General features: G+C 35.0%; 1 protein-coding gene across 1 annotated transcript in view; it reads left to right on the top strand.

Moving 5' to 3' along the window:
- The first annotated feature begins 590 nt into the window (after positions 1 to 590).
- Lrp4 (LDL receptor related protein 4) overlaps positions 591 to 24071 on the top strand; it is a 122661-nt gene continuing 99180 nt past the window's right edge. Inside the window, exons 1-2 of the mRNA XM_081991285.1 lie at positions 591 to 851; positions 9767 to 10156. Coding sequence (XP_081847411.1) covers positions 809 to 851; positions 9767 to 10156 — 433 coding nt within the window. The 5' untranslated portion in view covers positions 591 to 808. The remainder of the gene's footprint in view (positions 852 to 9766; positions 10157 to 24071) is intronic.

Below are 24071 nucleotides of genomic sequence, written 5' to 3' on the forward strand. Positions count from 1 at the left end.
ACTCACTTATTTGGGACACTCGGTATATAAATTTATACACCAATGGATAGCTAATAAAATAGGCTTTCCAAAGATATGGCAACATTGCTTAATATGGTATCAATTTTGGCCGCTAGAGAGCGTCAAAGTTGACTAAATTTTTCGGTCAGAATTTCCAAGCACTAGTTCCTTTAACCTGAAATAACTCCCTTATTTGGGACACCCGGTAGAAACTTTTATACATCATTGGATAGCTAATGAAACGGGCTTTCCAAAAATATGGCAACACTGGTTAATATGTTATCAATTTTGGCCGCTAGAGAGCGTCAAAAATGACCAAATTTTTCGTTCAAAATTTCCATGCAGCAGTTCCTTTAACCTGAAATAACTCCCTTATTTGGGACACCCAGTATACAAATTTATACATCAATGGAAAGCCAATGAAACAACGCACCCGACTGGCGGCCAGTACAACTCGAGACACCCGGTATACGACCGGAAAATAATGGTAAAGTTGTGCGTGGGCGGAATCGGCGCAGAATCCCCACTTTGGACCTCTCCCCCTTCCCCAGTTTCGTCCCACTGGAGAATCTCAGCGCCAGCAAATCGATTTCCTCCCTGAAAACGGGAATAATTGCGAAACAAAGTGCAAGTGCAAGAATATCTCGAAAACGAGCCCCAAAAAACCGAATTTCCAGTGGGTTTTTTCGCGTTAAAAGTGGCACAAAATTGCGTGGAAAAAATCCAATTTTCCAGTGAAATTTCCAAAAAAAAAAAAAAGGGAAAATGTGTGGTAGAATTGTATAATTAGTGGGCAAAACTAGCTGCTATGTTGCTATTTCCTCTCGTTTTAGCAATAATATGCATTTCAGGTAAGAAAACCAGTTTTGTCCTTTCCAAGCGTGGTTTTTACCATTTTTTTGAGTTATTTTAGTCAATTTTTTTTTCCAGTGGTTTAGTGCACTTTTATCAGTGAAAATTTCATTAAATTATCACACTTTTTATTACATAAAATATAATTAAATTAAAAAATAAAAATAAAAAAAATAATGAAAAAAATTAATAAAAATTAATTATTACAAATTTAAAAAATAAATTAATAAATTCTAATTTTTACTGTGATTTTAGGGGTTTTTTCCACTGTTTTTGTGTTTTTTTTCTATTAAAATTGAAAATACTTCTCAAAATGTATAATTTTGCGGTGTTGCCGGTTGTGCGCGCCGATCGATTTTTGGGCCGTGGCCAACGTTTTTGAATGAATCCATTCATGAGAGCGTTTCTAGTATTTGGGCTTCTTCACTTTGTACGCTCTTTTGTTTTTTTTTTTTTTTTCAAGAAATTTTTTTTTTTTTCACACTAAATTTGCTTTTTTTTTGGGGGAATTTACCAGTGTTTTTACTGGTATACGGGGTGTTCTAAAGAGGATTTCAAGGGCTACAAATTGGTGTTTTGAACCGCCCTGTAGCTCATCAAATAACCGAGTTATTGGCTGTTAAAGGGGAAACTGTCAAATTCAAACTTTCCTGTAAACAACTCAGTTTTAACAGTAAATAACTCAGTTATTCGACTTTTGAGGTAAAAACACTATACAGAGTGGTCAAAAGAGAATTTCAAGAGCTACAAACTGGTATATTGAACCACCCTGTAACTGTCAAAATAACGGAGTTATGGGCTGTTAAAGTGAAAACTTTCAAATTCAAACTATACTGGAAACAACTCAGTTTTAACAGTAAATTACTCAGTTATTCGACTTTTGAGGTAAAAACACTATACAGGGTGATTAAAAGAGAATTTCAAGGGCTACAAACTGATATATTGAACCACCCCGTAACTGTCAAAATAACCGAGTTATTGACGGTTAAAGTGGAAACTGTCAAATTCAAACTTTACTGTAAACAACTCAGTTTTAACAGTAAATTACTCAGTTATTCGACATTTTAGGTAAAAACACTATACAGAGTGGTCAAAAGAGAATTTCAAGAGCTACAAACTGGTATATTGAACCACCCTGTAGCTGTCAAAATAATCGAGTTATGGGCTGTTAAAGTGGAAACTGTCAAATTCAATCTTTACTGCAATTAACTCAGTTTTAACAGTAAGTAACTCAGTTATTCGACTTGTGAGGTTAAAACACTATACAGGGTGGTCAAAAGAGAATTTCAAGGGCTACAAATTAGTGTTATGATTCATTCTGTAACTGTCAAAATAACCGAGTTATGGGCTGTTAAAGTGAAAACTGTCAAATTCAAACTTGACTGCAAACAACTCAGTTTCAACAGTAAATAACTCAGCTATTTGACATTTTAGATATAAACACTATACAGGGTGGTCCAATGAGAATTTCAAGGGCTACAAACTGGTATATTGAACCACCCTGTAGCTGTCAAAATAACCGAGTTATGGGCTGTTAAAGTGGAAAATGTCAAATTCAAACTATACTGGAAACAACTCAGGTTTAACAGTAAATAACTCAGTTATTTGACTTTTGAGGTAAAAACACTATACAGGGTGGTCAAAAGAGAATTTCAAAGGCTACAAACTGGTGTTTTGAGCCACTCTGTAACTGTCAAAATAACCGAGTAGCATAACAGTCAAATAGATAAGTTATTTAAACTTAAAAATAAAAAAAAAAAACAAAAAAAATTTAAGTCAAGAAGAAAAAAGAGAAGAGAGAAAAACAAAAAAAGAGAAATAAAAAAAAAAGCAAACAAAGAAAACAAATAAAATAAAAAACAAAAAAATAATCGAAATTAAGCTATTTTTTTATTTTTTTTAATTTTAATTTAATTCTCATTTTCTCAACTTTTTGTTTGCTTTTAGTTTATTTTCTGTCTTAAATATGTTTTTGTTTTGTTACTTTTCCTGTTTCTCTAGTTTGTCCTCGTTTATTTATTGATTATTTTAGCTGAATTGTCTGTTTTTCACTTTTGTTCCTTTTCTTGCTTCTTTTGAATTTTTCTTTGTTTTTTTATTTTTTTTCGTTTGCTTTCTATTCTTTTTTTTTTCTTCTTTTCTTCCATAGTTTTTTGTTTGTTCTCGTTTTATTCTTTTCTAAATTACTTTGTTTATCTTTTTTGTTTATTTTTTATTTTCAATTTTATAACCTAAAAATTTGTTTTTTTTTTTAAATAAAACTGTTAATGTAAATAAGGTCGAAATTCGTTTATTATGTGTTGTAATTGTAACGGAAACTCTCTATGTTGGTATAAGGGGTTTGATGCAAATACCGTCCTTACGGACAGGGTCAACTTTGACGCCCTCTAGCGGCCAAACGGTACAACTTAGCCCGGTCCTGTCAACGTCACGTGATAGCCCCATTCATTAGCTTTCTTTTGGTATACGGGGTGTTTTACCGGAATGTTTCAAATAAGCGAGTTATGGACAATTTTTTTGAAAATTTCACAACATTTTTGGCGTAAACTAGGGATTTCGAGTATTTTGTATTAACCGCCATTTTGGATTTAAATCTGTCAAAGTGACGTTTTCCTATCAATTTCAATTTTTCTATTGCGTTAGTTGATATTTTTTCTTTATTTGTTTACTTTTATTATTTTATTTATCTGATTTTTTGTTTTTTTTTTAAATTTTATTTCTCTTTTTTTTATTTTTTATATTTTTTTCTGTTTTTACGTTCTTATTTTTGTAATTATTTTTTTTTAATAAGTTTTTTTTGTTTGTCATATTCGTCTTTTGTTTCTATTTTTTTTGATTTTATTTAGTTTTTTCCTTCCATTGCAACTCGGTTATTTTCGTTCAATAATTCGGTTAGTTGACATTTTTCGTACAAACATGTCATTTGATAATTTATAGAGCACACTGTGGGCTATGATCTGTCAAAAAAATCAACTCGATACCTGTCAAAATAACCGAGTTAGGGGCTGTCAAAGTGACCAGAGTACAAATCATGACCATCCAATGCAACTCGGTTATTTTCGTTCCATAACTCGGTTAGTTGATATTTCTCGTACAAATATGTCATCTTACAGTTTGTAGAGGACACTCTGAGCTACAACCTGTCAAAAAAATCAAATTGATATCTGTCAAAATAACCGAATTATGAACTGTCAAATTAACCAGAGTACATATACAGTACAATGACTCTGTTATTTTGACAGATACAGGGTGGTTCGATATATCAATTTGTAGCCCTTGAAATCCTCTTTTGAACACGCTGTATAGTTCCATAGCGCAATTGTCAAATAATCAAGTTGTTTAGCTACAAACACGAATTGGATGAATGAACAGTTTTCACTTTGACAGCCGATAACTCGGTTATTTTGACAGATATCGAGTTGATTTTTTTGACAGATTGTAACCCAGAGTGTCCTCTACAAACCGTCAGATGACATATTTGTACGGGAAATGTCAAGTAACAGAGGTATTGAACGAAAATAAGCGAGTTGCATTGGAAGGTTACGATTTGTGCTCTGGTCACTTTGACAGCCTCTAATTCGGTTATTTTGACAGATATCGAGTTGATTTTTTTGACAGATTGTAGCCCAGACTGTCCTCTACAAACTGTCAAATGACGTGTTTGTACGAAAAATGTCAACTAACCGAGTTACTGAACGAAAATAACCGAGTTGCATTGGAAGGTCACGATTTGTGCTCTGGTCACTTTGACAGCCTCTAGTTCGGTTATTTTGACAGATATCGAGTTAATTTTTTTGGCAGATTGTAACCTAGAATGTCCTCTACAAACTGACAAATGACAATTTTCTACAAAAAATGTCAACTAACCGAGTTATTGAACGAAAATAACCGAGTTGCAATGGAAGGAAAAAACCAAATAACATCAAAAAAATAGAAACAAAAGACAAATATAACCAACAAAAAAAAACTTATTAAAAAAAATAATTACAAAAATAAGAACGTAAAAACAGAAAAAAAATATAAAAAATAAAAAAAAGAGAAATAAAATTTAAAAAAAAAACAAAAAATTAGATAAATAAAATAATAAAAGTATACAAATAAAAAAAAAAAATTGACTAACTCAATAGAAAAATTGAAATTGATAGGAAAACGTCACTTTGACAGATTTAAATCCAAAATGGCGGTTAAAACAAAATACTCGAAATCCCTAGTTTACGACAAAAATGTTGTGCAATTTTCCAAAAAATTGTCCATAACTCGCTTATTTGAAACATTCTGGTAAAACATGTCAGATGATCAAAGATAGCTAATGAATGGGGCTATCACGTGACTTTGACAGGACCGGGCTAAGTTGTACCGTTTGGCCGCTAGAGGGCGTCAAAGTTGACCCTGTCCGTAAGGACGGTATTTGCATCAACCCCTTATACCAACATAGAGAGTTTTCCCGTTACAATTACAACACATAATAAACAAATTTCGACCTTATTCACATTAATAGTTTTATTTAAAAAAAAAAACATTTTTAGGTTATAAAATTAAAAATAAAAAAAAACAAAAAAGACAAACAAAGAAAGTTAGAAAAGAATAAAACGAGAACAAACAAAAAACGATGAAAGAAAAGAAGAAAAAAAAAAGAATAGAAAGCAAACGAAGCAAAAGTAAAAAGACAAAGAAAAATTCAAAACAAACAAGAAAAGTAACAAAAGTGAAAAACAGAAAATAAAGCTAAAATCAATAAATAAACGAGGACAAACTAGAGAAACAGGAAAAGTAAGAAAACAAAACATATTTAAGACAGAAAATAAACTAAAAGCAAACAAAAAGTTTGAAAAAATAAGAATTAAATTAAAATTAAAAAAAAATATACAAAAATAGCTTTATTTCGATTATTTTTTTGTTTTTTATTTTATTTGTTTTTTTTTTTGTTTGCTTTTTATTTTATTTCTCTTTTTTTGTTTTTCTCTCTTCTCTTTTTTCTTCTTGACTTAAATTTTTTTTGTTTTTTTTTTTATTTTTAAATTTGTTTAAATAACTTAGTTATTTGACTGTTATGCTACTCGGTTATTTTGACAGTTACAGGGTGGTTCAATAAATCAGTTTGTAGCCCTTGAAATTCTCATTTGACCACCCTGTATAGTGTTTTTACCTAAAATGTCGAATAACTGAGTAATTTACTGTTAAACTGAGTTGTTTGAATTAAAGTTTGAATTTGAAAGTTTTCATTTTAACAGTCAATAACTCGGTTATGTTGACAGCTACAGGGTGGTTAAATATATCAGTTTGTAGCCCTTGAAATTCTCTTTTGACCACCCTGTATAGCGTTTTTACCTAAAATGTCAAATAACTGAGTAATTTACTGTTAAAACTTAATTGTTTCCAGTAAATTTTGAATTTGACAGTTTTCATTTTGACAGCCCATAACTCGGTTATTTTGACAGTTACAGGGTGGCTCAAAACACCAGTTTGTAGCCCTTGAAATTCTCTTTTGACCACCTTGTATAGTGGTTTTACCTAAAATGTCAAATAACTGAGTAATTTACTGTTAAACTTAATTATTTCCAGTAAAGTTTGAATTTGACAGTTTTCATTTTTACACCCAATAACTCGGTTATTTTGACAGTTACAGGGTGGTTCAATATATCAGTTTGTAGCCCTTGAAATTCTCATTCTAGTTGTTTGAAGTAAAGTTTGAATTTGACAGATTCCATTTTGACAGCCGATAACTCGGTTATTTTGACAGTTACAGGGTGGTTCAAAATACCAATTTGTAGTCCTTGAAATCCTCTTTCGAACACCCTGTATAGTTTCATAGCGCAATTGTCAAATAAGTCACTTTTTTGGCTACAAACACGAAATGGACGAATGAAAGTCTGAATGTAACAGTTTTCACTTTGACAGCCGATAACTCGGTTATTTTGACAGTTACAGGGTGGCTCAAAATACCAATTTGTAGCCCTTGAAATCCTCTTTCGAACACCCTGTATAGTTTCACAGCGCAATTGTCAAATAAGTTACTTTTTTGGCTACAAACACGAAATGGACGAATGGAAGTCTGAATGTGACAGTTTTCACTTTGACAGCCGATAACTCGGTTATTTTGACAGTTACAGGGTGGTTCAAAATACCAATTGGTAGCCCTTGAAATCCTCTTTCGAACACCCTGTATAGTTTTATAGCGCAATTGTCAAATAAGTCACTTTTTTGGTTACAAACACGAAATGGACGAATCGAAGTCTGAATTTGACCGAATCCACTTTGACAGCTGATAACTCGGTTATTTTGACAGTTACAGGGTGGTTAAAAATACCAATTTGTAGCCCTTGAAGTCCTCTTTCGAACACCCTGTATAGTTTCATAGCGCAATTGTCAAATAAGTCACTTTTTTGGCTACAAACACGTAATGGACGAATCAAAGTCTGAATGTGACAGTTTCCACTTTGACAGCCGATAACTCGGTTATTTTGACAGCTACAGGGTGGTTCAAAACACCAATTTGTAGCCCATGAAATCCTCTTTCGAACACCCTGTATAGTTTCCTAGCGCAATTGTCAAATAAGTCACTTTTTTGGCTACAAACACGAAATGGACGAATCGAAGTCTGAATGTGACAGTTTTCACTTTGACAGCCGATAACTCGGTTATTATGACAGTTACAGGGTGGTTCAAAATACCAATTTGTAGCCCATGAAATCCTCTTTCGAACACCCTGTATAGTTTCATAGCGCAATTGTCAAATAAGTCACTTTTTTGGCTACAAACACGAATTGGACGAATCGAAGTCTGAATGTGACAGTTTTTCACTTTGACAGCCGATAACTCGGTTATTTTAACAGTTACAGGGTGGTTCAAAACACCAATTTGTAGCCTTTGAAATCCTCTTTCGAACACCCTGTATAGTTTCATAGCGCAATTGTCAAATAAGTCACTTTTTTGGCTACAAACACGAATTGGACGAATCGAAGTCTGAATGTGACAGTTTTCACTTTGACAGCCGATAACTCGGTTATTATGACAGTTACAGGGTGGTTCAAAATACCAATTTGTAGCCCATGAAATCCTCTTTCGAACACCCTGTATAGTTTCATAGCGCAATTGTCAAATAAGTCACTTTTTTGACTACAAACACGAAATGGACGAATCAAAGTCTGAATGTGACAGATTCCACTTTGACAGCCGATAACTCGGTTATTTTGACAGTTACAGGGTGGTTCAAAATACCAGTTTGTAGCCCATGAAATCCTATTTCGAACACCCTGTATAGTTTCATAGCGCAATTGTCAAATAAGTCACTTTTTTGGCTACAAATACGAAATGGACGAATCAAAGTCTGAATTTGACAGTTTTCACTTTGACAGCCGATAACTCGGTTATTTTGACAGTTACAGGGTGGTTCAAAATACCAATTTGTAGCCCTTGAAATCCTCTTTCGAACACCCTGTATAGTTTCATAGCGCAATTGTCAAATAAGTCACTTTTTTGGCTACAAACACGAATTAGACGAATGGAAGTCTGAATTTGACAGTTTTCACTTTGACAGCCGATAACTCGGTTATTTTAACAGTTACAGGGTGGTTCAAAATACCAATTTGTAGCCCATGAAATCCTCTTTCGAACACCCTGTATAGTTTCATAGCGCAATTGTCAAATAAGTCACTTTTTTGGCTACAAACACGAATTGGACGAATGAAAGTCTGAATGTGACAGTTTCCACTTTGACAGCCGATAACTCGGTTATTTTGACAGTTACAGGGTGGTTCAAAACACCAATTTGTAGCCCTTGAAATCCTCTTTCGAACACCCTGTATAGTTTCATAGCGCAATTGTCAAATAAGTCACTTTTTTGGCTACAAACACGAATTGGACGAATGAAAGTCTGAATTTGACAGATTCCACTTTGACAGCTGAAAACTCGGTTATTTTGACAGCTACAGGGTGGTTCAAAATACCAATTTGTAGCCCTTGAAATCCTCTTTCGAACACCCTGTATAGTTTCATAGCGCAATTGTCAAATAAGTCACTTTTTTGGCTACAAACACGAATTAGACGAATGGAAGTCTGAATGTGACAATTTTCACTTTGACAGTCGATAACTCGGTTATTTTGACAGTTACAGGGTGGTTCAAAATACCAAATTGTAGCCCATGAAATCCTCTTTCGAACACCCTATATAGTTTCCTAGCGCAACTGTCAAATAAGTCACTTTTTTGGCTACAAACACGAATTGGACGAATGAAAGTCTGAATTTGACAGATTCCACTTTGACAGCTGAAAACTCGGTTATTTTGACAGCTACAGGGTGGTTCAAAATACCAATTTGTAGCCCTTGAAATCCTCTTTCGAACACTCTATATAGTTTCATAGCGCAATTGTCAAATAAGTCACTTTTTTAGCTACAAACACGAAATGGACGAATGAAAGTGTGAATTTGACCGAATCCACTTTGACAGCCGATAACTCGGCTATTTTGACAGTTACAGGGTGGTTCAAAATACCAATTTGTAGCCCTTGAAATCCTCTTTCGAACACCCTGTATAGTTTCATAGCGCAATTGTCAAATAAGTCACTTTTTTGGCTACAAACACGAAATGGACGAATGGAAGTCTGAATGTGACAATTTTCACTTTGACAGCCGATAACTCGGTTATTTTAACAGTTACAGGGTGGTTCAAAACACCAATTTGTAGCCCATGAAATCCTCTTTCGAACACCCTGTATAGTTTCATAGCGCAATTGTCAAATAAGTCACTTTTTTGGATACAAACACGAATTGGACGAATGAAAGTCTGAATTTGACCGATTCCACTTTGACAGCCGATAACTCGGTTATTTTAACAGCTACAGGGTGGTTCAAAATACCAGCTTGTAGCCCATGAAACGCTCTATGAGGCGATACACGAAAATCGGTCTGTTTCAGCAAAATGCGACGCCCATCAACGTCCAAACGTCACGACGCCCGTTCACTTCAAATCGACCAAACCGAAATACCCGATCAATCCGCCGCCACGTCGCGCCCCCGTTCCGATAATTTCGCCCATTCTGGCAACAGGGCAACGCCAATATGGCGTCCAGTCCACCATTAGTCCCGATTTGACGCTACCGGAATACCATCAAACCATCAAAATCGAAGACTTTCCGCTACCAATACCGGACGTGTACATACGTCATCATATGAGATTTCCTTATGGAAATTCGACCGATGGACGTGCGGAAAACGATCCTTTTCCGCACATCTACAATCGCGGTGGGGGGATTCTGATGCCCGGATTAACGGATGGCAGAGAGTATCCTGCTACAGATCATGCGGGTAAGAAAAACGGAAAATTCGTACTGAATTACCGGTTTTTGGGGGTGTAAAGGTGGTCTGTTGAGTGCAGAAAGTTATTCTGAACGTTTTTGGTTCTTTGCAAAATTTCTGTAACTCTAACCGTTTTCGAGATATTGGACTTTTTTGGAAATTTGCATACAAATTTTTGAAATTTCTTGTTTCCGCCATTTTTAGGTTCTGAGTGGGTGTAAACCTAGTCCACTGGGTTCAGAAAATCGTTCTGAACATTTTTGGTCCTTTACAAAATTTTCGTAACGCTAACCGTTTTTGAGATATTCGACTTTTTTGGAAAATTTGCATCAAAATTTTTGAAATTCCTTTTCTCCGCCATTTTTTGATTCTGAGTGGGTGTAAACCTAGTCCACTGGGTTCAGAAAATTGTTTTGAACATTTTTGGTCCTTTGCAAAATTTTCGTAACTCTAACCGTTTTCGAGATATTCGAGTCTTTTCAGAAATTTGCATTCAAATTTTGAAATTCCTTTTCTTTGCCATTTTTGGGTTCTGAGTGGGTGTAAACTTAATCCACTGGGATCAGAAAACTGTTCTGAATATTTTTGATCCTCTGCAAAATTTCCGTAACTGTAACCGTTTTCGAGATATTCCACTTTTTTTGAAAATTTGCATTACAATTTTTGAAATTCCTTTTCTCCGCCATTTTTTGGTTCTGAGTGGGCGTAAACTTAGTCCACTGGGATCAGAAAACTGTTCTGAATATTTTTGGTCCTCTGCAAAATTTTCGTAACTCTAACCGTTTTCGAGATATTCGACTTTTTTGGGAAATTTGCTTCAAAGTTTTTTAAATTGTTAATATCCGCCATTTTTGGGTTCTGAGTGGGTGTAAACCTAGTCCACTGGGTTCAGAAAGTTGTTCTGAACATTATTGGTCCCTTGCAAAATTTCCGTAACTCTAACCGTTTTCGAGATATTCGACTTTTTTGGGAAATTTGCTTCAAATTTTTTGAAATTGCTTATCTCCGTCATTTTTAGGTTCTGAGTGGGTGTAAACCTAGTCCACTGTGTTCAGAAAACTGTTCTGAACATTTTTGGTTCTTTGCAAAACTTCCGTAACTCTAACCGTTTTCGAGATATTCGAGTCTTTTCAGAAATTTGCATTAAAATTTTTGAAAATCCTTATCTCCGCCATTTTTGCGTGATGAGTGGGTGTAAACATAGTCCACTGGGTTCAGAAAGCTGTTCTGAACATTTTTGGTTCTTTGCAAAATTTCCGTAACTCTAACCGTTTTCGAGATATTCAACTTTTTTGGAAATTTGCATACAATTTTTTGAAATTTCTATCTCCGCCATTTTTGGATTCTGAGTGGGTGTAAACCTAGTCCACTGGGTTCATAAACGTATTCTCAACCTTTTTGGTTCTTTGCAAAATGTTGGTAACTCTTACCGTTTTCGAGATATTCGACTTTTTTGGAAAATTTGCTTAAAAATTTTTTAAATTGTTAATCTACGCCATTTTTGGGTTCTGAGTGGATATAAACCTAGTCCACTGGGTTCAGGAAGCTGTTCTGAACATTTTTGGTTCTTTGCAAAATTTCCGTAACTCTAACCGTTTTCGAGATATTCGACTTTTTTGTAAATTTGCATACAAATTTTTGAAATTTCTATCTCCGCCATTTTTGGATTCTGAGTGGGTGTAAACCTAGTCCGCTGGGTTCAGAAAATCGTTCTGAACATTTTTGGTCCTCTACAAAATTTTCGTAACTCTAACTGTTTTCGAGATATTCGACTTTTATGTGAAATTTGTATTAAAATTTTTGAAATTCCTTTTCTCCGTCATTTTCGGGTTCTGAGTGGGTGTAAACCTAGTCCACTGGATTCAGGAAGCTGTTCTAAACATTTTTGGTTCTGTGCAAAATTTCCGTAAGTCTAACCGTTTTCGAGATATTTGACTTTTTTGGGAAATTTGCATCAAAATTTTTGAAATGCCTTTTCTTTGCTATTTTTGGGTTCTGAGTGGTTGTAAACCTAGTCCACTGGGTTTAGAAAGCTGTTCTGAACATTTTTGGTTCTCTGCAAAATTTCCGTAACTCTAACCGTTTCTGAGATATTCGAGTTTTTTGGGAAATTTGCATCACAATTTATGAAAATCCTTATCCCCGCCATTTTTGGGTTCTGAGTGGATGTAAACCTAGTCCACTGGGTTCAGAAAGTTGTTTTGAACATTTTTGGTTCTTTGCAAAATTTCCGTAACTCTAACCGTTTTCGAGATATTTGACTTTTTTGGGAAATTTGCATTAAAATGTTTGAAATTCCTTTTCTTTGCCATTTTTGGGTTCCGAGTGGGTGTAAACCTAGTCCACTGCGTTCAGAAAGTTGTTTTGAACATTTTTGGTTCCTTGCAAAATTTCCGTAACTCTTACCGTTTTCGAGATATTCGACTTTTTTGGGAAATTTGCTTCGAAATTTTTGAAATTCTTCTTCTCCGCCATTTTTGGGTTCTGAGTGGGTGTAAACCTAGTCCACTGGGTTCAGAAAGCTGTTTTGAACATTTTTGGTTCTTTGCAAAATTTCCGTAACTCTAACCATTTCTGAGATATTCGAGTCTTTTCAGAAATTTGCATTAAAATTTTTGAAATTCTTCTTCTTTGCCATTTTTGGGTTCTGAGTGGGTGTAAACCTAGTCCACTGGGTTCAGAAACGTATTCTCAATATTTTTGGTTCTTTGCAAAATTTCCGTAACTCTAACCGTTTTCGAGATATTCATGTCTTTTCAAAAATTTGCATTAATATTTTTGAAATTAATTTTCTTCGCCATTTTCGTTGGATTCAGAATGTTGTTTTGAACATTATTGGTCCTTTGCAAAATTTCCGTAACTCTAACCATTTTCGAGATATTTGACTTTTTTGGGAAATTTGCTTCAAAATTTTGGAAATTGCTTATCCTCGCAATTTTTGGGTTCTGAGTGGGTGTAATCTTAGTTCATTGGGTGCAGAAAGTTACTCTAAACATTTATGGTCTCTTACAAAATTTTTGTAACTCCAACCGTTTCTGAGATAATCGACTTTTTTGGAAAATTTGCATCAAGATATTTGAAATTCCTTTTCTTCGCTATTTTTGGGTTCTGAGTAGGTGTAAATTTAGTTCACTCGGTTCAGAAAAATGTTCTGAACATTTTTGATCTCGCGCAAAATTTCCGTAACTCTAACCGTTTTCAGGATATTCCACTTTTTTGGGAAATTTGCTTCAAAATTTATGAAAATCCTTATCTCCGCAATTTTTGGGTTCTGCGAGGGTGTAAACCTAGTCAACTGGGTTCAAAAAGCTGTTCTGAACATTATTGGTCCTTTACAAAATTTTCGTAACGCTAACCGTTTTTGAGATATTCGACTTTTTTGGAAAATTTGCATCAAAATTTTTGAAATTCCTTTTCTCCGCCATTTTTTGATTCTGAGTGGGTGTAAACCTAGTCCACTGGGTTCAGAAAATTGTTTTGAACATTTTTGGTCCTTTGCAAAATTTCCGTAACTGTAACCGTTTTCGAGATATTCCACTTTTTTTGAAAATTTGCATTACAATTTTTGAAATTCCTTTTCTCCGCCATTTTTTGGTTCTGAGTGGGCGTAAACTTAGTCCACTGGGATCAGAAAACTGTTCTGAATATTTTTGGTCCTCTGCAAAATTTTCGTAACTCTAACCGTTTTCGAGATATTCGACTTTTTTGGGAAATTTGCTTCAAATTTTTTGAAATTGCTTATCTCCGTCATTTTTAGGTTCTGAGTGGGTGTAAACCTAGTCCACTGGGTTCAGAAAATTGTTCTGAAAATTTTTGGTCCTTTACAAAATTTTCGTAACTCTAACCGTTTTCGAGATATTCGAGTCTTTTCAGAAATTTGCATTAAAATTTTTGAAAATCCTTATCTCCGCCATTTTTGGGTTATGAGTGGGTGTAAACATAGTCCACTGGGTTCAGAAAGCTGTTCTGAACATTTTTGGTCCTTTGCAAAATTTCCGTAACTCTAACCGTTTTCGAGATATTCAACTTTTTTGGAAATTTGCATACAATTTTTTGAAATTTCTATCTCCGCTATTTTTGGATTCTGAGTGGGTGTAAACCTAGTCCACTGGGTTCAGAAACGTATTCTCAATATTTTTGGTTCTTTGCAAAATTTTCAGAAAGTTGTTTTGAATATTTTTGGTCCTTTGCAAAAATTTCCGTAACTCTAACCGTTTTCGAGATATTCGACTTTTTTGGGAAATTTGCATCAAAATTTTTGAAATGCCTTTTCTTTGCTATTTTTGGGCTCTGAGTCGTTGTAAACCTAGTCCACTGGGTTCAGAAAGTTGTTTTGAATATTTTTGGTCCTTTGCAAAATTTCCGTAACTCTTACCGTTTTCGAGATATTGGACTTTTTTGGAAATTTGCTTCAAAATTTTGGAATTGCTTATTTCTGCCATTTTTGGATTCTGAGTGGGTGTAAACCTAGTCCGCTGGGTTCAGAAAGCTGTTCTGAACATTTTTGGTTCTTTGCAAAATTTCCGTAACTCTAACCGTTTTCGAGATATTCGACTTTTTTGGGAAATTTGCATCAAAATTTTTGAAATGCCTTTTCTTTGCTATTTTTGGGCTCTGAGTCGTTGTAAACCTAGTCCACTGGGTTCAGAAAGTTGTTTTGAATATTTTTGGTCCTTTGCAAAATTTCCGTAACTCTTACCGTTTTCGAGATATTGGACTTTTTTGGAAATTTGCTTCAAAATTTTTGGAATTGCTTATTTCTGCCATTTTTGGATTCTGAGTGGGTGTAAACCTAGTCCGCTGGGTTCAGAAAGCTGTTCTGAACATTTTTGGTCCTTTGCAAAATTTCCGTAACTCTAACCGTTTTCGAGATATTCAACTTTTTTGGAAATTTGCATACAATTTTTTGAAATTTCTATCTCCGCTATTTTTGGATTCTGAGTGGGTGTAAACCTAGTCCACTGGGTTCAGAAACGTATTCTCAATATTTTTGGTTCTTTGCAAAATTTTCAGAAAGTTGTTTTGAATATTTTTGGTCCTTTGCAAAAATTTCCGTAACTCTAACCGTTTTCGAGATATTCGACTTTTTTGGGAAATTTGCATCAAAATTTTTGAAATGCCTTTTCTTTGCTATTTTTGGGCTCTGAGTCGTTGTAAACCTAGTCCACTGGGTTCAGAAAGTTGTTTTGAATATTTTTGGTCCTTTGCAAAATTTCCGTAACTCTTACCGTTTTCGAGATATTGGACTTTTTTGGAAATTTGCTTCAAAATTTTTGGAATTGCTTATTTCTGCCATTTTTGGATTCTGAGTGGGTGTAAACCTAGTCCGCTGGGTTCAGAAAGCTGTTCTGAACATTTTTGGTTCTTTGCAAAATTTCCGTAACTCTAACCGTTTTCGAGATATTCGACTTTTTTGGGAAATTTGCATCAAAATTTTTGAAATGCCTTTTCTTTGCTATTTTTGGGCTCTGAGTCGTTGTAAACCTAGTCCACTGGGTTCAGAAAGTTGTTTTGAATATTTTTGGTCCTTTGCAAAATTTCCGTAACTCTTACCGTTTTCGAGATATTGGACTTTTTTGGAAATTTGCTTCAAAATTTTTGGAATTGCTTATTTCTGCCATTTTTGGATTCTGAGTGGGTGTAAACCTAGTCCGCTGGGTTCAGAAAGCTGTTCTGAACATTTTTGGTTCTTTGCAAAATTTCCGTAACTCTAACCGTTTTCGAGATATTCGACTTTTTTGGGAAATTTGCTTTAAAATTTTTGAAAATCCGTATCTCCGCCATTTTTGGGTTCTGAGTGGGTGTAAACCTAGTACATTGAGTGCAGAAAGTCATTCTCAACATTTTTGGTCCTTTGCAAAATTTTCGTAACTCTAACCGTTTCCGAGATATTCGACTTGTTTTTTAAATTGTTTTAGCAGTTTCTAGAAGGTTCTAGACCGTTCTAAAATGTTCGAGAAGGTTCTAGATGGTTTTAGAAAATCCTAGAAGGTTCTAAACAGTTTATAAAGGTTATAGAAGATTTTGAGAAGCTTTAAAGGGTTCCATACTGTTTCAGTAGCTTCTAGAAGGTTCTAGACCGTTCTAAAACGTTTGAGAAGGTTCTAGATGGTTTTAGAAAGTCCTAGAAGGTTCTAAACAGTTTTGAAAAGTTCTAGATGAGTCTGAAAAGTTTTAGATGCTTCCATACTGTTTCAGCAGCTTCTAGAAGGTTGTAGAGCGTTCTAAAACGTTCGAGAAGGTTCTAGATGGTTTTAGAAAGTCCTAGAAGGTTCTAAACAGTTTTTAAAAGTTCTAGAAGATTCTGAGAAGCTTTAAAGGGTTCCATACTGTTTCAGCAGCTTCTAGAAGGTTGTAGAGCGTTCTAAAATGTTAGAGAAGGTTCTAGATGGTTTTAGAAAGTCCTAGAAGGTTCTAAACAGTTTTGAAAAGTTCTATATGGTTCTGAAAAGCTTTAAAGGGTTCCATACTGTTTCAGCAGCTTCTAGAAGGTTGTAGAGCGTTCTAAAATGTTCGAGAAGGTTATAGATGGTTTTAGAAAGTCCTAGAAGGTTCTAAACAGTTCTGAAAGGTTCTAGATGATTCTGAGAAGCTTTAAAGGGTTCCATACTGTTTCAGCAGCTTCTAGAAGGTTGTAGAGCGTTCTAAAATGTTCGAGAAGGTTCTAGATGGTTTTAGAAAATCCTAGAAGGTTCTAAACAGTTTTTAAAAGTTCTAGAAGATTCTGAAAAGCTTTAAAGGGTTCCATACTGTTTCAGCAGCTTCTAGAAGGTTCTAGACCGTTCTAAACCGTTTGAGAAGTTTTTAGATGGTTTTAGGAAGCCCTAGAAGGTTATAAAAAGTTTTTAAAAGTTCTAGAAGATTCTGAAAAGCTTTAAAGGGTTCCATACTGTTTCAGCAGCTTCTAGAAGGTTGTAGAGCATTCTAAAACGTTTGAGAACGTTCTAGATGGTTTTAAGAAGCTCTAGAAGGTTCTAAACAGTTCTGAAAGGTTCTAGATGATTCTGAAAAGATTTAGAGGGTTTCATACTGTTTCAGCAGCTTCTAGAAGGTTGTAGAGCGTTCTAAAATGTTCGAGAAGGTTCTAGATGGTTTTAGAAAATCCTAGAAGGTTCTAAACAGTTCTGAAAAGTTCTAGATGATTCTGAAAAGCTTTAGAGGGTTCCATACTGTTTCAGCAGCTTCTAGAAGGTTGTAGAGCGTTCTAAAATGTTCGAGATGGTTTTAGGAAGTCCTAGAAGGTTCTAAACAGTTCTGAAAGGTTCTAGATGATTCTGAGAAGCTTTAAAGGGTTCCATACTGTTTCAGCAGCTTCCAGAAAGCTGTAAAGCGTTCTAAAATATTTGAGAAGGTTCTAGATGGTTTTAGAAAGTCCCAGAAGGTTCTAAACAGTTTTTAAAAGTTCTAGAAGATTCTGAAAAGCTTTAAAGGGTTCCATACTGTTTCAGCAGCTTCTAGAAGGTTGTAGAGCGTTCTAAAATGTTCGAGAAGGTTCTAGATGGTTTTAGAAAATCCTAGAAGGTTCTAAACAGTTTTTAAAGGTTCTAGAAGATTCTGAAAAGCTTTAAAGGGTTCCATACTGTTTCAGCAGCTTCTAGAAGGTTGTAGAGCGTTCTAAAATGTTCGAGAAGGTTCTAGATGGTTTTAGAAAATCCTAGAAGGTTCTAAACAGTTTTTAAAAGTTATAGAAGATTCTGAAAAGCTTTAAAGGGTTCCATACTGTTTCAGCAGCTTCTAGAAGGTTGTAGAGCATTCTAAAATGTTCGAGAGGGTTCTAGATGGTTTTAGAAAGTCCTAGAAGGTTCTAAACAGTTCTGAAAAGTTCTAGATGATTCTGAAAAGTTTTGGAGGGTTCCATACTGTTTCAGCAGCTTCTAGAAGGTTGTAGAGCGTTCTAAAATGTTCGAGAAGGTTCTAGATGGTTTTAGAAAGTCCTAGAAGGTTCTAAACAGTTTTGAAAAGTTCTAGATGAGTCTGAAAAGCTTTAAAAGGTTCTATACAGTTTCAGCAGCTTCTAGAAGGCTGTAGAGCATTCTAAAATGTTCGAGAAGGTTCTAGATGGTTTTAGAAAATCCTAGAAGGTTCTAAACAGTTTTTAAAAGTTATAGAAGATTCTGAAAAGCTTTAAAGGGTTCCATACTGTTTCAGCAGCTTCTAGAAGGTTGTAGAGCATTCTAAAATGTTCGAGAAGGTTCTAGATGGTTTTAGAAAGTCCTAGAAGGTTCTAAACAGTTCTGAAAAGTTCTAGATGATTCTGAAAAGTTTTGGAGGCTTCCATACTGTTTCAGCAGCTTCTAGAAGGTTGTAGAGCGTTCTAAAATGTTCGAGAAGGTTCTAGATGGTTTTAGAAAGTCCTAGAAGGTTCTAAACAGTTTTGAAAAGTTCTAGATGAGTCTGAAAAGTTTTAGATGCTTCCATACTGTTTCAGCAGCTTCTAGAAGGTTGTAGAGCGTTCTAAAACGTTCGAGAAGGTTCTAGATGGTTTTAGAAAGTCCTAGAAGGTTCTAAACAGTTTTGAAAAGTTCTAGATGATTCTGAAAAGCTTTAAAGGGTTCCATACTGTTTCAGCAGCTTCTAGAAGGTTCTAGACCGTTCTAAACCGTTTGAGAAGTTTTTAGATGGTTTTAGGAAGCCCTAGAAGGTTATAAAAAGTTTTTAAAAGTTCTAGAAGATTCTGAAAAGCTTTAAAGGGTTCCATACTGTTTCAGCAGCTTCTAGAAGGTTGTAGAGCATTCTAAAACGTTTGAGAACGTTCTAGATGGTTTTAAGAAGCTCTAGAAGGTTCTAAACAGTTCTGAAAGGTTCTAGATGATTCTGAAAAGATTTAGAGGGTTTCATACTGTTTCAGCAGCTTCTAGAAGGTTGTAGAGCGTTCTAAAATGTTCGAGAAGGTTCTAGATGGTTTTAGAAAATCCTAGAAGGTTCTAAACAGTTCTGAAAAGTTCTAGATGATTCTGAAAAGCTTTAGAGGGTTCCATACTGTTTCAGCAGCTTCTAGAAGGTTGTAGAGCGTTCTAAAATGTTCGAGATGGTTTTAGGAAGTCCTAGAAGGTTCTAAACAGTTCTGAAAGGTTCTAGATGATTCTGAGAAGCTTTAAAGGGTTCCATACTGTTTCAGCAGCTTCCAGAAAGCTGTAAAGCGTTCTAAAATATTTGAGAAGGTTCTAGATGGTTTTAGAAAGTCCCAGAAGGTTCTAAACAGTTTTTAAAAGTTCTAGAAGATTCTGAAAAGCTTTAAAGGGTTCCATACTGTTTCAGCAGCTTCTAGAAGGTTGTAGAGCGTTCTAAAATGTTCGAGAAGGTTCTAGATGGTTTTAGAAAATCCTAGAAGGTTCTAAACAGTTTTTAAAGGTTCTAGAAGATTCTGAAAAGCTTTAAAGGGTTCCATACTGTTTCAGCAGCTTCTAGAAGGTTGTAGAGCGTTCTAAAATGTTCGAGAAGGTTCTAGATGGTTTTAGAAAATCCTAGAAGGTTCTAAACAGTTTTTAAAAGTTATAGAAGATTCTGAAAAGCTTTAAAGGGTTCCATACTGTTTCAGCAGCTTCTAGAAGGTTGTAGAGCATTCTAAAATGTTCGAGAGGGTTCTAGATGGTTTTAGAAAGTCCTAGAAGGTTCTAAACAGTTCTGAAAAGTTCTAGATGATTCTGAAAAGTTTTGGAGGGTTCCATACTGTTTCAGCAGCTTCTAGAAGGTTGTAGAGCGTTCTAAAATGTTCGAGAAGGTTCTAGATGGTTTTAGAAAGTCCTAGAAGGTTCTAAACAGTTTTGAAAAGTTCTAGATGAGTCTGAAAAGCTTTAAAAGGTTCTATACAGTTTCAGCAGCTTCTAGAAGGCTGTAGAGCATTCTAAAATGTTCGAGAAGGTTCTAGATGGTTTTAGAAAATCCTAGAAGGTTCTAAACAGTTTTTAAAAGTTATAGAAGATTCTGAAAAGCTTTAAAGGGTTCCATACTGTTTCAGCAGCTTCTAGAAGGTTGTAGAGCATTCTAAAATGTTCGAGAAGGTTCTAGATGGTTTTAGAAAGTCCTAGAAGGTTCTAAACAGTTCTGAAAAGTTCTAGATGATTCTGAAAAGTTTTGGAGGCTTCCATACTGTTTCAGCAGCTTCTAGAAGGTTGTAGAGCGTTCTAAAATGTTCGAGAAGGTTCTAGATGGTTTTAGAAAGTCCTAGAAGGTTCTAAACAGTTTTGAAAAGTTCTAGATGAGTCTGAAAAGTTTTAGATGCTTCCATACTGTTTCAGCAGCTTCTAGAAGGTTGTAGAGCGTTCTAAAACGTTCGAGAAGGTTCTAGATGGTTTTAGAAAGTCCTAGAAGGTTCTAAACAGTTTTGAAAAGTTCTAGATGATTCTGAAAAGCTTTAAAGGGTTCCATACTGTTTCAGCAGCTTCTAGAAGGTTCTAGACCGTTCTAAAACGTTTGAGAAGGTTCTAGATGGTTTTAGAAAGCCCTAGAAGGTTCTAAACAGTTTTTAAAAGTTATAGATGATTCTGAAAAGCTTTAAAGGGTTCCATACTGTTTCAGCAGCTTCTAGACGGTTGTAGAGCGTTCTAAAATGTTCGAGAAGGTTCTAGATGGTTTTAGAAAATCCTAGAAGGTTCTAAACAGTTTTTAAAGGTTCTAGAAGATTCTGAAAAGCTTTAAAGGGTTCCATACTGTTTCAGCAGCTTCTAGAAGGTTCTAGACCGTTCTAAAACGTTTGAGAAAGTTCTAGATGGTTTTAGAAAGCCCTAGAAGGTTCTAAAGAGTTCTGAAATGTTCTAGAAGATTCTGAAAAGCTTTAAAGGGTTCCATAGTGTTTTAACAGCTTCTAGAAGGTTGTAGAGCGTTCTAAAATGTTAGAGAAGGTTCTAGATGGTTTTAGAAAATCCTAGAAGGTTCTAAACAGTTTTGAAAAGTTCTAGATGATTCTGAAAAGCTTTAAAGGGTTCCATACTGTTTCAGCAGCTTCTAGAAGGTTCTAGACCGTTCTAAAACGTTTGAGAAGGTTCTAGATGGTTTTAGAAAGTCCTAGAAGGTTCTAAACAGTTCTGAAAGGTTCTAGATGATTCTGAGAAGCTTTAAAGGGTTCCATACTGTTTCAGCAGCTTCTAGAAGGTTGTAGAGCGTTCTAAAATGTTCGAGAAGGTTCTAGATGGTTTTAGAAAATCCTAGAAGGTTCTCAACAGTTTTTAAAAGTTCTAGAAGATTCTGAAAAGCTTTAAAGGGTTCCATACTGTTTCAGCAGCTTCTAGAAGGTTCTAGACCTTTCTAAACCGTTTGAGAAGTTTTCAGATGGTTTTAGGAAGCCCTAGAAGGTTATAAACAGTTTTTAAAAGTTCTAGAAGATTCTGAAAAGCTTTAAAGGGTTCCATACTGTTTCAGCAGCTTCTAGAAGGTTGTAGAGCATTCTAAAACGTTTGAGAACGTTCTAGATGGTTTTAAGAAGCTCTAGAAGGTTCTAAACAGTTCTGAAAGGTTCTAGATGATTCTGAAAAGATTTAGAGGGTTTCATACTGTTTCAGCAGCTTCTAGAAGGTTGTAGAGCGTTCTAAAATGTTCGAGAAGGTTCTAGATGGTTTTAGAAAGTCCTAGAAGGTTCTAAACAGTTCTGAAAAGTTCTAGATGATTCTGAAAAGTTCTAGATGATTCTGAAAAGTTTTAGAGGGTTCCATACTGTTTCAGCAGCTTCTAGAAGGTTGTAGAGCGTTCTAAAATGTTCGAGAAGGTTCTAAATGGTTTTAGAAAGTCCTAGAAGGTTCTAAACAGTTTTGAAAAGTTCTAGATGGTTCTGAAAAGCTTTAAAAGGTTCTATACAGTTTCAGCAGCTTCTAGAAGGCTGTAGAGCATTCTAAAATGTTCGAGAAGGTTCTAGATGGTTTTATAAAGTCCTAGAAGGTTCTAAACAGTTCTGAAAAGTTCTAGATGATTCTGAAAAGCTTTAAAGGGTTCCATACTGTTTCAGCAGCTTCTAGAAGGTTCTAGACCGTTCTAAAACGTTTGAGAAGGTTCTAGATGGTTTTAGAAAGCCCTAGAAGGTTCTAAACAGTTTTTAAAAGTTATAGATGATTCCGAAAAGCTTTAAAGGGTTCCATACTGTTTCAGCAGCTTCTAGAAGGTTGTAGAGCGTTCTAAAATGTTCGAGAAGGTTCTAGATGGTTTTAGAAAATCCTAGAAGGTTCTAAACAGTTTTTAAAGGTTCTAGATGATTCTGAAAAGCTTTAAAGGGTTCCATACTGTTTCAGCAGCTTCTAGAGGGTTGTAGAGCGTTCTAAAATGTTCGAGAAGGTTCTAGATGGTTTTAGAAAATCCTAGAAGGTTCTAAACAGTTTTTAAAAGTTCTAGAAGATTCTGAAAAGCTTTAAAGGGTTCCATACTGTTTCAGCAGCTTCTAGAAGGTTGTAGAGCGTTCTAAAATGTTCGAGAAGGTTCTAGATGGTTTTAGAAAGTCCTAGAAGGTTCTAAACAGTTCTGAAATGTTCTAGATGATTCTGAAAAGCTTTAGAAGTTGCTACACTGTTTAAGCAGCTTCTAGAAGGTTCTAGACCGTTCTAAAACGTTTGAGAAAGTTCTAGATGGTTTTAGAAAGCCCTAGAAGGTTCTAAAGAGTTCTGAAATGTTCTAGAAAATTCTGAAAAGCTTTAAAGGGTTCCATAGTGTTTTAACAGCTTCTAGAAGGTTGTAGAGCGTTCTAAAATGTTAGAGAAGGTTCTAGATGGTTTTAGAAAATCCTAGAAGGTTCTAAACAGTTTTGAAAAGTTCTAGATGATTCTGAAAAGCTTTAAAGGGTTCCATACTGTTTCAGCAGCTTCTAGAAGGTTGTAGAGCATTCTAAAATGTTCGAGAAGGTTCTAGATGGTTTTAGAAAATCCTAGAAGGTTCTAAACAGTTTTTAAAAGTTCTAGAAGATTCTGAAAAGCTTTAAAGGGTTCCATACTGTTTCAGCAGCTTCTAGAAGGTTCTAGACCGTTCTAAAATGTTCGAGAAGGTTCTAGATGGTTTTAGAAAATCCTAGAAGGTTCTAAACAGTTTTTAAAAGTTCTAGAAGATTCTGAAAAGCTTTAAAGGGTTCCATACTGTTTCAGCAGCTTCTAGAAGGTTCTAGACCGTTCTAAAACGTTCGAGAAGGTTCTAGATGGTTTTAGAAAGTCCTAGAAGGTTCTAAACAGTTCTGAAATGTTCTAGATGATTCTGAAAAGCTTTAGAAGTTGCTACACTGTTTAAGCAGCTTCTAGAAGGTTCTAGAGCGTTCTAAAATGTTCGAGAAGGTTCTAGATGGTTTTAGAAAGTCCTAGAAGGTTCTAAACAGTTTTGAAAAGTTCTAGATGGTTCTGAAAAGCTTTAAAAGGTTCTATACAGTTTCAGCAGCTTCTAGAAGGTTGTAGAGCATTCTAAAATGTTCGAGAAGGTTCTAGATGGTTTTAGAAAGTCCTAGAAGGTTCTAAACAGTTCTGAAAAGTTCTAGATGATTCTGAAAAGTTTTAGAGGGTTCCATACTGTTTCAGCAGCTTCTAGAAGGTTGTAGAGCGTTCTAAAATGTTCGAGAAGGTTCTAGATGGTTTTAGAAAGTCCTAGAAGGTTCTAAACAGTTTTTAAAAGTTCTAGAAGATTCTGAAAAGCTTTAAAGGGTTCCATACTGTTTCAGCAGCTTCTAGAAGGTTCTAGACCGTTCTAAACCGTTTGAGAAGTTTTTAGATGGTTTTAGGAAGCCCTAGAAGGTTATAAACAGTTTTTAAAAGTTCTAGAAGATTCTGAAAAGCTTTAAAGGGTTCCATACTGTTTCAGCAGCTTCTAGAAGGTTGTAGAGCATTCTAAAATGTTCGAGAAGGTTCTAGATGGTTTTAGAAAGTCCTAGAAGGTTCTAAACAGTTTTTAAAAGTTCTAGAAGATTCTGAAAAGCTTTAAAGGGTTCCATACTGTTTCAGCAGCTTCTAGAAGGTTGTAGAGCGTT

The sequence above is a fragment of the Ips typographus genome, linkage group LG12 (assembly GCF_016097725.1).
Source record: "Ips typographus isolate SLU linkage group LG12, UJ_Ityp_2.0, whole genome shotgun sequence".
Classification (NCBI taxonomy): domain Eukaryota; kingdom Metazoa; phylum Arthropoda; class Insecta; order Coleoptera; family Curculionidae; genus Ips; species Ips typographus.